This window comes from Mobula hypostoma, chromosome X2 (genome assembly GCF_963921235.1).
Source record: "Mobula hypostoma chromosome X2, sMobHyp1.1, whole genome shotgun sequence".
NCBI lineage: Eukaryota > Metazoa > Chordata > Chondrichthyes > Myliobatiformes > Myliobatidae > Mobula > Mobula hypostoma.
The window spans coordinates 31,313,411-31,328,453 of NC_086129.1; the positions used below are offsets into that span (position 1 = coordinate 31,313,411).

At 42.0% G+C, this 15,043-nt stretch overlaps 1 protein-coding gene across 5 annotated transcripts in view; it reads left to right on the forward strand.

The window, feature by feature from the left end:
* opcml (opioid binding protein/cell adhesion molecule-like) overlaps window positions 1–15,043 on the forward strand; it is a 2,222,745-nt gene that overhangs the window by 2,151,827 nt on the left and 55,875 nt on the right. For all 5 annotated transcript variants that reach the window (XM_063038344.1, XM_063038342.1, XM_063038343.1 and 2 more), the window contains 2 exons: window positions 6,561–6,681; window positions 14,472–14,623. In XM_063038344.1, the coding sequence (XP_062894414.1) occupies window positions 6,561–6,681; window positions 14,472–14,623 (273 nt within the window). The remainder of the gene's footprint in view (window positions 1–6,560; window positions 6,682–14,471; window positions 14,624–15,043) is intronic.

Sequence of the window (15,043 nt, forward strand, 5' to 3'; positions counted from 1 at the left end):
CTCCCGAGTCCCCGATAGCAGGCAGCAAAAGGGAGAACCTCCCTGCCATAAAGCTCCAGGCACCAACAACTGCCGATGCATTGGAAGCATCCGACACAGCCGACACTGAGTCCGTCCATCTGAAAACTTAGAGTCTCCGACCAGCCCCTCCGATACAGCCTCCCAAGCACCATCCTCTGCCGAGCGCCTTCGACCTCGCCCCGGCCGCCGAAACAAGCAAAGCTGAGGATTCGGGTTCTTCTCCGGAGATTCCGGACTACACAGTGGCAGCGAAGCGGGCATTTCAGAAGTTTCTCCAGATATTCCTCTGTAGTCTCACATCTGTCTCCATCAAATCAGAATTGTGCACGGTACCCTACTTGACACATAACAGATATCATTCACCAGAATGGCCGCACGCGCTGCGTTGCACCACCATCTTCTCCTCCTCCTCAATGAAACGCTGCGCCCAACGGAGAGGACAACCAGTGTGCAAAGAACAGCATGCTGCGCAAATAGAAAGAATAAGCAAACAAACAAACAAACAAATAAATAAATAAGCAATAAATATTGAGAACAAGAAATGAAGAGTCCTTGAAAGTGAGTCCATAGGTTGTGGGAACAGTTCACTGATAGGGCGAGTGAAGTTATCCCCTTTGGTTCCAGAGCCCGATGGTTGAGGTGTAATAACTGTTCCTGAAGCTGGTGGTGTGGGTCCTGAGGCTCCTATACCTCCTTCCTGATGGCATCAGTGAGCAGAGAGCATGACCTGGATGGTGGGGGTACCTGATGATGGATGCTGCTTTCCTGCGACAACGCTTCATGGTGGTGAGGCATTTGCCGTGATGGACCAGACAGTATTCACTACTTTTTGTTGGAGTTTCCAGTAAAGGCATTGCTGTTTCCATACCAGGTAGTGATGCAGCCAGCACCACACATATATAGAAGTATGTCAGAATTTTAAATGAGATACCGAATGTTCGCACATTCCTAAGGAAACAGAGGCTCTGCGATGCTTTCTTCGTAATTGCACTTACATGATGGGCCAGGACAGCTCTACGGAAATAATAATACCTAGGAATTTAAAGATGCTGACCCTCTCCACCTCTGATCCCCTGATGAGGACTGGCTCATGGACCTCTGGTTTTCTCCTCCTGAAATCACTAATCGTCTCCTTGGTCTTGCTGACATAGCTGACATTGTTGTGCCACCTGTCAGCCAGATTTTCAATCTTCCCTTATATTTGGTTCATCATCATTTTTGATTCGGCCTATGACAGTGGTATCATCTGCAAACTTAAGTATGGCATTGGAGCTACGTTTAGCCACACTGTTGAATGTGTAAAGTGAGTAGCCCAGGGGATGCATACGGCCTTATGCTGATGGAATTTGTAGAGGAAATGTTGTTGTCGATTCAAATTAACTGGGGTCTGCAAGTGTGGAAATCGAGGATCAAATTGCACAAGGAGGAATTGTGGCCAAGGTCTTGAAGCTGATTGATTAGTTTTGAGAGGATGATGGTATTGAATGCTGAGCTGTAGTCAATAAAAAACATCCTGATGTATGCATCTTTGCTGTCCAGATGTTCCAGGGTTGAGTGAAGAGCCAATGAAATGGTACCTGCGGTAGACCTGTTGTGCTGGTAGGCAAATTGGAGCAGATCCAAGTTGCTTCTCAGGCAGGAGTTGATATGTTTCATCACTAACATTTCAAAACACTTCATCACTGTGGATGTAAGTGCTACTGGGTGATGATCACTGAGGCAGGCTACCACATTATGCTCAGGCACCGGTATAATTGAAGCCTGCTTGACACAGTTGGGTACCTCAGACTGCTGAAGCGAGAGGTTAAAGATCTCAGTGAACCTCCAGCCAGTTGGCCAGCACAGGCCTTTAGTACATGCCATGTATCCCATCTGGGTTGGATACTTTCCATGTTTTCATCCTCCTGAACAATGCTCTCGCGTCAGCCGTAGAGACTGAAATCACAGGGACTTCGGGGGCTGTGGGTGTTTGTGATGGTTCTTCTATGTTTTGATGGTTAAAATGAGCATAGAAGGCATTAAGCTCATCTGGAAGCAAAGTCCTGTTGTCGTCTATGTCACTTGATTTCACTTTGTAAGAGGTGATAGCATTCAAGCTCTGCCACAACTGTCAAGCATCCTTCAGTGATTCAAGTTTAGCCCAGAATTGCCACTTTACCCATGAGATGGCTTCCCAGAGATCATACCTGGACTTCTTGTAACTTTCTTGGTCACCAGACTTGAATGCCTCTGGCCCTCAGCAGACTGTGGATCTCATGGTTCATCCAAGGCTTTTGGTTGGGGAAGACTCTGAATGATCTTGCGGAGACACACTCGTCTACGGCTGTTTCTATAAAGTCCATGTTGTATCCATTCAGATCCACAGATGAGTCGTTGAACATGGCCCTGTCCACCAACTCAAAGCAATCCCGTAACTGCTCCTCTGCCTCCTGCGACCACCTCTTCGTTGTCCTAATCTCTGGAGCCCAGCTCTTCAGACTCTGCCTATAGGCAGGTGGAAGGACAGCCAAATGATCAGGTTTCCCAAAATGCAGTCTGGGCTTGGAACAGTGTGCATTCCTTATCTTCATTTAATGTGTTCCAGTGTGTTGGGACCTCTGGTGCTGCAGGTTATATGCTGGTGATAATTGGGCAGGCATTTCTTCAAACAAGACTGATTGAAATCACCTCACTTTTCATCTCATTACCCCCACCACCTTATTTTGGCTTCTGCCTCCTTCCTTTCCAGTTCTGATTTTAGCCCAAAACATCAACTGTTTATTCCCCTCCTTAGTGCCTATTGACTTGCTGAGTTCCTCCAGCATTTTGTATATATCGGTCAACAAGCTATCCTGTGAAACCAAACTTAAGATGTCCTCAATCTCCACCACTGTTATCATGTGCGTTTATCATGATAGGGTTGTTTTTAAAACAGGTTGAGATATTTTCTTGGAATTTGTTAAAAGCATATTGAGTTTTATTTAAAAAACTGTTATCATCAAATTGCCCTAAGTGTTTTAGAGTCTCTTTATGATTAAGGATTAACTCAAATATTCATATCAGATCTAGGTCTGTCAATGACTGTATCTTTTTACCAGTTATCTTAAACCAATTAACTCCAAATTCCAGAATGAAAACTAATTTCAATCTCCTGGAAATGGGTTTCAATAGTGTTTGAAAACCTATTAACTACTTATAACGCTTCATGTGTTTTTACTTAATTCTCCAGGTTATAGCAACTATGCTCACAGTTTGTCCATCTACTGCTACTATTAGACCTTTCTACCAGAAAACACAACTGGATAACATGATAAGCAATCTTCTATAAATTCGCACAGTATAATTCAAACTTGTTGCACCCATTCATTGGCAGCTTTGATAGACTGCCATAGTGTTGCTGATGTGAAAACACTTATTGATAGCAAAACTGTTAGAGTATTGCTTCTGGCTGAATGGATGATGTGACAGTTGGAAATTTAACACAGAAAAAAGTGAAGTGGTGCACTTTGACACAAAGAGTAAGGTAAGACATTATCAACTAACTGGCTTGATTCTGAAGGGTGTCCAAGAACGTGGGTATATTTCTACGTAAATCTTTAAAGGTGGCAAAACATGCTGAGAGAGCAGTTAGTAAAGCACATGACTTCCTGGTTATCATAACTCCTTTGCTTGAATTAATGCTGAACCTTTATAGAAGACTAATTAGGCCACAGCTGGAATAACTTGTCCGTTTCTCTTCACCGCATGTTATGAAATCAGTGAAGCTGACAGGGAAGGAAGAAGAGAACTGTTCTCGGGATGGGGGATTTGAGTATTATGGTTAGACTGGCAAAGTCAGTATTTTTCTTGTGTAAAGGAAGCAGTGAGAAGATTTAGCAGAGGTGAATACAGCCATAATGAATTTAAATAGGGTAAATAATGAGAAGCTGTTCTCATATGTAGATAGTTTGACAATGAGAAAGCAGAGGTTCAAAGTGTTATGTGAATGAAAAAGACCATAAAGATACAAGACATTGGAACAGAATTAGGCCATTCGACCCATTGAGGCTGTTCCACCATTCGATCATGGCTGCTTTATTTTCCCCCTCAACCCTATTGTTCTGTCTTCTCCCAAAAACTTTGACACAATTACTGATCAAGAATTTATCAACCTCTGGTTTAAATGTACCCAAAGACTTGGCCCCCACAGCCATCTGTGGCAATGAATTTCCACATACTCACCACCCAATGGCTAAAGAAATTCCTCCTCATCTCTGTTCTAAAGGTATAGCCTTCTATTCTGGGGCTGTGCCCTCTGGTTAAAGAGTCTCCCATGATTGGAGATATCTTCTCCGTGTCCACTCTATCTAGGCCTTTCATGATTCAATTTCAATGAGATCCACATCATTCTTCTAAACTCCAGTGAGTACAGGCCTACAGTCATCAAGCGCTCCTCATGTTGACCCTTTCATTCCAGGAATCATTCTTGTGAACCTCCTCTGGATCCTCTCCAATGCCAGGTATGAGGCCTAAAACCACTCACAATACTTCAAGTGTGGTCCGACTAATGCCTTATAAGTTCTCAGCATCACATCTTTGCTTTTATATTTTAGTCCTCTTGAAATGAATGCTAACATTGCTTTTGCCTTCCTTAACCTGCAAGTTAATCATTAGGGAATCGTGCACAAGGATGTCCAAGTCCCTTTGCACATCTGATTTCTGAATTTTCTTCCCTTTTAGAAAATAGTCTGCACCTTTATTCCTTCTACCAAAGTGCATGACCATTCACTTTCCTACACTTGTTTGCCTATTCTCTTAATCTGTCCAAGTCCAAGTGCAGACCCCTTGCTTTCTCAACACTGCTTGCACCTCCACCTAACTTGGATCATCCATAAACTTGGACACAAAGCTATCGATTCCATCATCTAGATCATTAACATATAACATGAAAAGTATCAGCCCCCACTAGTCATTGGCAGTCAACCAGAAAAGGTCCTCCTTATTCCTACTCTTTGCCTTCTGCCAGTCAGCCAATCTTCTGTCCATGCCAGTACCTTTCCTGTAATACCATGGGCTGTTATCTTACTTGGCAGTGTCATGTACAGCACCTTGTCAGAGGCCTGAAAATCTAAGTAAACAACATCCACCGGCTCTCCTTTGTCTGTCCTGCCTGTTATTTCCTCAAAGAATTCCAACAGATTTGTCAGATGAGATTTCATCTAAAGAAAACCATGCTGACTTCAGCCTGTTTTATTCTATGCCTCCAATTACCCCAAGACTTCATCCTTAACGATGTACTCTAACTATTTCTCAACCACTGAAGTCAGGCTAACTGGCCTATAATTTCCCTTATTTTGCCTTCTTCCCTTCTTAGAGACTGGAGTGATATTTGCAAGTTGCTAGTCCTCTGGAACCATTCCAGAATCTAGTGATACTTAAAAGGTTACTACTAAAGCCTCCACAATCTCTACAGCTACCTCTTTCAGAACCCTGTGGTGTCGTCCATCTGGTCCAAGTGATGTATCTAAATAAAGCTAATCTTTAAAATTCCTTTCAGATCCTTTAGCCACTCCTTAGTAATAGCAACTATGTTCCCTTCTGCTCCCTGATGCTCCTGAATTTCAAAGTTCAAAATAATTTTTTCAAATCAAAGTTTGTATATGTCACCATATACAACCCTGAGATTTATTATCTTGTGGCATATTCAATAAATCCATATAATATTCACAACAGAATCAATGAAAGACTGTACCAATTTGTGTGTTCAACCAGCGTGCAAAAGACATCGAACTCTGCAAATACAAGAAGAAAAAAATAATAATAATAAATAGCAAAAATTCTGTCAGGTATGCAGAGTTATCATCTTGAACTCATTGCCTGGAGGATGGTAGGAACAAGTTAAAAGGGTACTGACTGGGCATTTGAGAAATGATATTTTTCAGGGCTTTGGAGAAATCTTGAGAGAATGAGACTGAGATAAATGCTGTATGAGGAGTCAGAATGAAATCATTAAGTTTAGTGCCCGCTTCCAGTAAGAACAACAGTAAAAGAACATCTAAGAAAAAGTTCTGAGCATACCCTGAAGGATCTATGTCAAGGTGTTGATGTTTCTTGGTTCTGATGGCAACAGACGTGCATCGGCTGCAAGATCACGATATGAAAACATCCTCACTAAAACTGCAGATGCTGGAATATCTGAAGGAACGATATGAACTGTTGGAAGATGTGAGCTGGTCAGTCACATCCTTGAAGAGAGAAGCAGAATTAATGTGCAGGGTTGAGGATCTTGTTCTAATAAAAAGTTGTCAATTTCAAACATTTACCTGTTTCTCTCTCCAAAGATCTTGCTCGACCTTTTGACCATTTCTGGCATTTTGCTTTTTGATTTCACTGATAACTAAGTTGAGTTATTTGACAATGAGTGTTGACAATAATTTTTAAGGACCACATCTGAAATAATTTGGATATCAGTCTTGTTCTCTGCAGTGACTCAGCATTCATTGAGCTAACTCTGTGTATAACTTTGTTATTGGTGATCAGTTAGAGAAAAACATTGATTGATTTGTTATTTGGCTTCACAGATCCACCATTGATCCTTGAAACAATGAATGTTGGCGCAGCAGTAGGGCATAAGGGAATCCTCCAGTGTAAAGCGTATGCTGTTCCATCGGCAGACTTTGAATGGTACAAGGAAGACCGAAGGTAGTACCTGCCATTATAATGCCTTTAGTATATTGATTGAAAATGGCACAGGAAATGGCATTTGAATGCACCAACAAGTCACCTGATGACACGATAATTTTATTATCATGGTATCAGTTGACTTAGAGTCATAGAACACCACAGCACAGAAACGGGCCCATTGCCCCTTCTAGCCCATGCTGAACCATTGATCTGCCTAGTCCCATTGTCCTGGACCATAGCCCTCCATATCCCTCCCATCCATGCACCTATCCAAATTTCTCTTAGGTGTTGAAATTGAACCCGCAACCACCACTTCCACTGGCAGCTCGTTCCACACTCTCAGCACCCTCTGAGTGAAGAGGTTTTCCCCTTAAACATTTCACCTTTCACCCTTAACCCATGACCTCTAGTTGTAGTCTCACCCAACCTCAGTGGAAAAACCTGTTTGCATTCAACCCATCTATACCCCTCATAATTTTGTGTATCTCTCTCAAATATCCCCTCAATCTTCCATATTCTAGGAAATAAATTCCTAACCTATTCAACCTTCCCCGATAACTCAAGTCCCCAAGTGCCGGCAAAATCCTTGTAAATTTTACTTGCACTCTTTTAACCTTATTTACATCTTTCCTGTACGTAGGTGACCAAAATTGGGCACAGTACTTCAAATAAGGCCTCTGCAATGTCTTACACGATTTCAACTTAACATCTTAACTCCTGTACTCAATACATTGATTTATGAAAGCCAATGTGCCAAAAGCTTTCTTTAAGATCTTATCAAACTGTGGCACCACTGTCAAGGAATGATGGATCTGTAATCCCAGATCCCTCTGCTGTATCGCACTCCTCACTGCCCTATCATTCACCATGTAAGAACTACCCTTGTTGTCCTCCCAAACTGCAACACCTCACACTTGTCTGCATTAAGTCCCATCTGCCATTTTTCAGCCTTTTTCACTAGCTGGAAGCTTTGATAGTCTTCCTTGCTGTCCATTACACCCCCAAGCTTGCTGTCATCCACAAATTTGCTGATTCAGATTACCATATTAATATCCAGATCATTGATATAGATGACAAGCAACAACAGGCCCAGCATCAATCTCTGTGGTACAGACAATCATCTACTACCACTCTCTGGCTTCTCCTGTGAAGACAATGTCCAATCTAATTTACTACCTCATCATGAATGCCAAGCGACTGAACCTTCTTGACCAACCTCCCAAGCGGATCTTTGTTAAAGGCCTTGCTAAAGTCCATGTAGACTCCATTCACTGCCTTGCCTTCATCAACTTTCCTGGTAACTTCCTTGAGAAATTGTATAAGATTGGTTATGTATAACCTACCATGCACAAAGCCACGTTGGCTATCCCTAATCAGTCCACATCTGTCCAGCTACTTTATATATCTGATCCCTTAGAATACCTTCCAATAACTTCTCCTCTACTGATGTGAGACTCACTGGCCTATATTTTCATGGCTTATTCTTAGATCCTTTTGTAAACAACAGAACAGCTTTAGCTAGCCTTCACTTCACCCATGGCAAAGGACGTTTTAAATATCTCTTCTAGGGCCCCTGCAATTTCTGCACCAGCCTCCCATAGAGTTCGAGAGAACACCTTGTCAGGCTCCAGGGATTTATCCACCCTAATTTGCCTCAAGACAGCAAACTCCTCCTCCTTTGTAATCTGTAAAAGGTCCATGACCTCACTGTTGCTTTGCCTCACTTCTGTAGACGCTGTGTCCATCTCCTGAATAAATACAGATGCAAAAAAATCCATTGAAAATCTCCCCCATCTCTTTTGGCTCCACGTACTTTGATCTTCCAGAGGACCAATCTTGTTCCCTGCTGTCCTTTTTCTCTTAATATATCTGTAGAAGCCCTTAGGATTCTCCTTCACCTTGTCTGCTAAAGATCAACTTCATGCCTTCTTTTAACCCTCCTGAATTTCCTTAAGTGTTCTCTTGCATTTCTTATGCTCCTCAAGTACCTTATTTCTTCCTGCCTGGCTGTACCTGCTATGCACCTCCTTCTTTTTCTTAACCAGGGCCTCAGTATCTCTTGAAAACCAAGGTTCCCTAAACCTGTTATCCTTGCCTTTTATTCTGACAGGTACATATAAACACTGTACTCTCAAAATTTCACTTTAGAAGGCCTCTCACTTACCAAGTACACCTTTGCCAGAAAACGAGCTGTGCCAATCCACAATTGCCAGATCCTTTCTGATACCATCAAAATTGGCTTTTGTCCAATTTGGAATCTTAACCCAAGTATTAGACCTATTCTTTTCCATATTTACTTTGAAACTAATGGCATTATGATCACTAGATGCAAAGTGTTCCCCTTCACAAACTTTGGTCACCTGCCCTGTCTCATTCTTTAATAGGAGATCTAATATCGCACTCTCTCTAGTGGGGACCTCTATGTACTGATTAAGGAAACTTTCCTGAACACATTTGACAAGCTCTTTCCCATCCATCCTTTTTACAGTATGGGAGTCCCAGTCAATATGTGGAAAGTTAATATTACCTTCTCTCACAACCTTATGTTTCTCGCAACAGTTTGTGAACTCTCTATAAATTTGCTCCTCTAAATCCTGCAGACTGTTAGGTAGTCTATAATATAATATCATTGACATGGACATACTTTTATTATTCCTCAGTTCAACCCATAATTCCTCACTAGACAAGCTCTCCAGTCTGTCGTGACTGAGCAATGCCGTAACATTTTCCCTGACTAGTAATGCCACCCCTCCCCCTTTAACCTCTTTAATCCTTCCTGCTCTTACACGTCTAAAACAACAGAACCCTGGAACACTGAGCTGCCAGTCATGCCCCTTCTGTACAGGTCCCACCTTCCCTAGAAGAAAGCCCAATGAGCTCTCCCTCCCCCCTGCACCACTTCCGTAGCCATGTGTTAAACTGTATGATCTTCCTATTTCCGGCCTCACTTGCATGCAACATGGGTAGCTATCCTGAGATCACAACCTTGGAAGTTTAGTACTTTAATTTAGCACCTAACTGCCTGAATTCACTTTGCAGGACCTCATCAGCCCTCCTACCCATGTCATTGGTACTAACGTGGACCGCGACTTCCGGCTGCTCATCCTCCCACTTTAGAATGCTGAGGACTCAATCCGAGATGTCCCTGATCCTGGCACCTGGGAGGCAACATCTGGGAATCTTTTTCTCATCCACAGAACCTCCTTTTCACTCCCCTAACCAATGAATCCCCTATCACTACATCTCACCTCTTCTCCTGCCCTCCCTTTTGAGCCACAGAGCCAGACTCAGTGCCAGAGACCTGAACACTGTGGCTTTCCTCTGCTAGGTCATTCCCCACCAACAGTATCCAAAGCGGTATGCCTGTTATTGAGGAGAACAGCCACAGGGATACTCTGCATTGGCAGCCTCTTCCCTTTCCCCCATCCCGACAGTCATCCAGTTTCCTGTGTTTTGCACCTTGGTTATAACTACCTCCTTGTATGTCCTGTCTATCAACCCCTCAGCCTGCTGACTGACCCGGAGTTCATCCAGTTCCAACTCCAACTCCAACTCCTTAACACGGCCCGTTAGAAGCTGCAGCTGTATGCACTTCTTGCAGGTGTAGACGTCAGGGATACTGGAAGTCTCCCTGCCTTCCCACATCCCGCAAGAGGAGCATTCCACGATCCTTCCTGGCATCCTCACTGCTCTAAATGTGCAATAAGAAAGAAAGGAAAAATAGATAATGGAAGAAATTCTACCTGCGGCCTGCTCCTCTCCTTGCCGAAGCCTCAATGAGCCAAGCCTCAACTCCCCGCTCTGACACTGGACCATTCATGCAGTGGCCACTCCCACAATGGCCGCTCCGCTTAAACTTAACTTCTTTTTATTGGACCTTGTCAACTACTTAATTATGTGCAATCCAGTGTCTCCTCGGGAACTGTAGTGCGCAAAATGTGCCAACTGCCCCCACTTGCTTCTTTTAAACTCTGTCTCCCTCACCGCAATCCAGTGTCTCCTCAGGAACTGTGGCGCGCAAAAATGTGCCGACTGCCCAAGCTTGCTTCTTTTAAGTTCTCTCTCCCACTGTGCAATCCAATGTCTCCTCGAGAATTGTGGCGCGCAAAAATGTGCCGACTGCCCCGGTTGCTTCTGTTGAGCTCCCCTCTATGCAATCCAATGACTACTCAGGAATTGTGGCGCGCAAAATGTGCCTGCTGCCTCTGCTCGCTTTTTTAAAACTGTCTCTCCCTCTGCGCAATCCAATGTCTCCTTGGCATCTGTGGCGCGCAAAATGTGCCAACTGCCTCCGCTCACTTCTTTTAAACTCTCTCTCCCTCCACACGATCCAATGTGTCCTTGGGACCTGTGGCGCGCAAAATGTGCTGACTGCCTGAGCTCGCTTCGTTTGAATTCTCTCTCCCTCTATGCAATCCAATGTGTCCTTAGGAACTGTGGTGCGCAAATGTGCCAACTGCCCCGCTAGCTTCTTTCAAACTCTCTCTCCCTCAATGCAATTCAATGTCTCCTTGGTATCTGTGGCGCGCAAAATTGTTGATGCATTCAAATGTATTTTTGCATTGCATGCATACCAACAAATGAACCATAGACTGATGGAAAGTACTTTAATTCTGTTCCTGTCATGTACTGAACGTAGCTGAACAAACCTAAACAAACGCAGGAGAAATGTGTTCACCATTTACCTGTTGCTTTGGTTGTTGAAATGATATTATTTGAGTGTAGGGCTTCCAGAATGGTTAATGGCTTTAAACTTGCAACAGATGTTAGGAAATAGCATTAGAAATATATGAGATAGCATATATAGGATCATTGCTGCTCTGATCTTTCACTTTAACATTTTCCTGCTAAATTCCCATAAGCCCTAAAGTCTTAAACCCTTTATGTAAGCACTGAATACATTTAAAGACTCCACCACCTCAAATCTCCAAAGCAGATAATTGGAGCGATTCACAGCCCACTGAGCTAAGGTATTCCTCCTCACCTCAGTCTGAAACTGTCAACCTCTTGCCATGAGTCTGTCCCCCTGAAATGCCCAATGAGTCCAGACATCACCTTAACACATCATCTACCCTGAAACTACCTTAATACAAAAAATGAAATCTGATTCAAATCTCAAGTAGTTCTGTGGTGTTTATTTAATGGTTCAAGATGCTTTTGATGGATTGATAATGCATCTTTGCTGCCCCTAAAGCTGGATTAATAACTGCCGCAGTTTCTTATAAAATCTGATTTGATGAAGTTGAGTTACACTTCTGTGCCATGGATGCACATTTCAGAGATCTATAGAGTTATTCAGCATGGAAGCAGGTCATTCAGTCCACCTCGTCCATGCTGAACAAGCTGCCTATTTGCACCAATCCCATTTGCCTGTATTTGGCCCAGGTCCCTCTTGACCTTTCCTATCCATGTACCTACTCCAATGTCTTTTAAGCATTGTAACTGCATCCTCCTCTGCCATTTCCTTTGTCTGACGTCAAGCTGAAACATTAACTCTGTTTTTCTTTGCACAGATGCTGCCTGACCTGTTGAGTCTTTCCAGCATATCTGTTTTTGTGACACTAATTCACTCCCTGGTGTTAGAAATCTCTATCAACACAGCTGCAGCTTCATTAAAGCTCTTTAATATTCCCATCCTTCTCTTTTCTGTTGAATTTATTGACTTTTGCTGTAGTTAGTTCCAGCCACAAGTCACAGGTCAGCCTTCAATTCACCACTGAACCATTTTGTAAATTTTAAGCAGATTGGGCCAGCATGTGTGTGCTGTTTTCTGAAATTCAACCTGTCTCAAAAGACTGTTGGTTACGTGGTATTATGAAAAGTGTTTTCTGATACGGAAAATAACCACACACATTTCTGGTTGAATTTTTAACAAAACCTTAAAATAAAATAGATTTTTCTCAAGTTGCAGGTTTCACAAATAAATTCACGATTCCCATTTCAGACTTTTGTTCAGATTTATAAAATAACATAATTACAGTAAATGGGTTTCAGGAAAACAGCAAGACTTTTTGAATAGAAATCACAAATGACCTTTTATCGCAGCTTGACAAAAGCATGTCATGCAGTTGTGGACTATCACCTGCCAAGAAATTTGTAGATTTGCTAAACCTGCTAGGTTAATGCCTGACAGAAAACTAATGACTGCAATGCACTTACATCGTCCTGTCAAATAGCATATTAGACCACAAGACAAAGGAGCAGAATTAAGCTATTGGGCCTATCAAGTCTGCTTCACCATTCCATCATGGCTGATTTATTATCCCTCTCAGCCCCATTCTCCTGACTTCTCCCCATAATCTTTGACACCCTCACTAATCAAGAACCTATCAACCTCTGCTTTAAATATACTCAATGTCTTGGCTTCCACAGCTGTTTGTGGCAATTAATTCCACAGATTCACTACCCTCTGGCTGAATAAATTCCTTCTCATCTCTGCTTTAAAGGAATGGCCTTCTATTCTGAGGCTGTCCCCTCTGGTCCTAGGCTCCCCCACTATAGGAAGCATCCTCTCTATGTGGTCTCTATCTAGGCCTTTCAATATTCGATAGGTTTCAATGAGATCCCCCCTCATTCTTCTAAACTCCAGCAAGTACAAGCCCAGTGCCATCAAGCACTCAATCAAATATTGTAGTACATGCTGCCAGCAAAGACAGATTTCCATTGTTTTAACTTTACCAAGATTTCTCAAGAGGATTGGGAAAGTATAAGGAAAAGAGTTGTTCATCTATGATTCTGCAGACTGTGCAATCTGGTTAATACACTTTGCTACATCCAGTTTGAATGATAAGAGTTTTCAATGCCAATAGCTAGATTTGGTCTGATGAAATATGTAAATATGTATTAAGAAATGTAAGCAAAAGCATTTGTTCAAATCAGAAATGATTTTGAAATATTGACACTAGAGGAATATAACTGTATTCCTTGCCACATTTGAGGAGTGACGCATGTCTCTGCAGAAAGCCATTAGATAAAGATGAGTAAGTGCTTCTTGGCCTCTAGGGTGGGTGTGTGTGTGTGTGTGTAGGGGGAGGGATGAATTGCAAAACAATCCTCAAGAACGGGGAGTTACTGTTGAACACAGAGATGTTCCCAAGCTTTAGTCAGTTCAGCCATGGTTTTGGAAATTTACTGTGGAATGAGATGACATACTATTTTAAAGTGCATTGTAATGTGTAATCTTCAGTGTGATTCTAGCTTTGACTTTTCCCTGTTTTGAGCTGAACTGTCTGTCCAACTGACTCAGTCTATCACCTGTGCATAAATTCTCAGAGATGGAGAGATCCTGTTACTGACTGGTCCTCCTTGGTAATTGGCTTTTCACCTGAAGAGACAAATTCTGACGAGAAATAACTCCATGGAAATAGATGCACGAATTCCTGGAGCCAAGGAAATTTACTCATGCTTCGTAGTTCTTTAAAAGTCTGAGAGTGCTAAACAACGGACAATACATTATGTCACATGAATTACTCACTAGTGTTTGCATTCAGGCGCTGATGCTCATCTTCCAAGAAAATGAACCTCTGAAACTTTTAAAACAAGAAGCGGTGCTTTTTCAGTTGGAAGAACCCCCAACACATTGATAATTGAAATTAAATTGCTTAAGTTACGGGTGGATAAGAAATTATATAATACCTTTTCAATAGCAAATGAAAGCTATGAATGGTGCAGTTTGAATCTTGTGTTCCAATTCAGGAGTCAATTAGTTAAATTTGTGGTGAGATTTTAGATATTTATTGGAAAGATTGCAGAAAAATAATGAGATATATTACAGAGGTCAAACTAAAAGTTCTTTTTGTTCTTCTCAGGCTTTTAAATGGACTCAATGGTATAGAAATTAAGAAAAATGGAAATATATCTGTGCTTACTTTCTTTAATGTTTCGGAAGAGGACTATGGAAACTACACCTGTGTTGCAATGAACAAACTTGGCACCTCAAATACAAGCATTCTTCTCTTTGGTACGTAGCTCAAGCCTGAATTGATAATAACTTAAGTTGTTTGACCTTGAGCTTTTTTTTTCAAAGGACAAAGAGTTATACCACAGAGGAGTTGTTAATAATTACTTGGAGATGGTAACAAAAATTAATAATTTGTCCCAATTGTACATCATCTCCAGTTCTACATCCCTTCCCCGCTGCCCCATTATGCAAAAAGAACTGAGAGACCAGTAATCTACCTTATTCCACTCCCAGTGTCATGCCAGAATTTGTGATATCTTTTCGTCTAAATAGTGTTGTCATCTTATTGGAACATTTTATATGCCCTAGATTTTTATTAGAATTAAAAACTTGATTTAAGTTTTTGGTTGGATAACTTGATAAATTATTGATTCCATTTTGTCTAGAATACATTACAAATGAATCTTGCAGTTTGAAGCT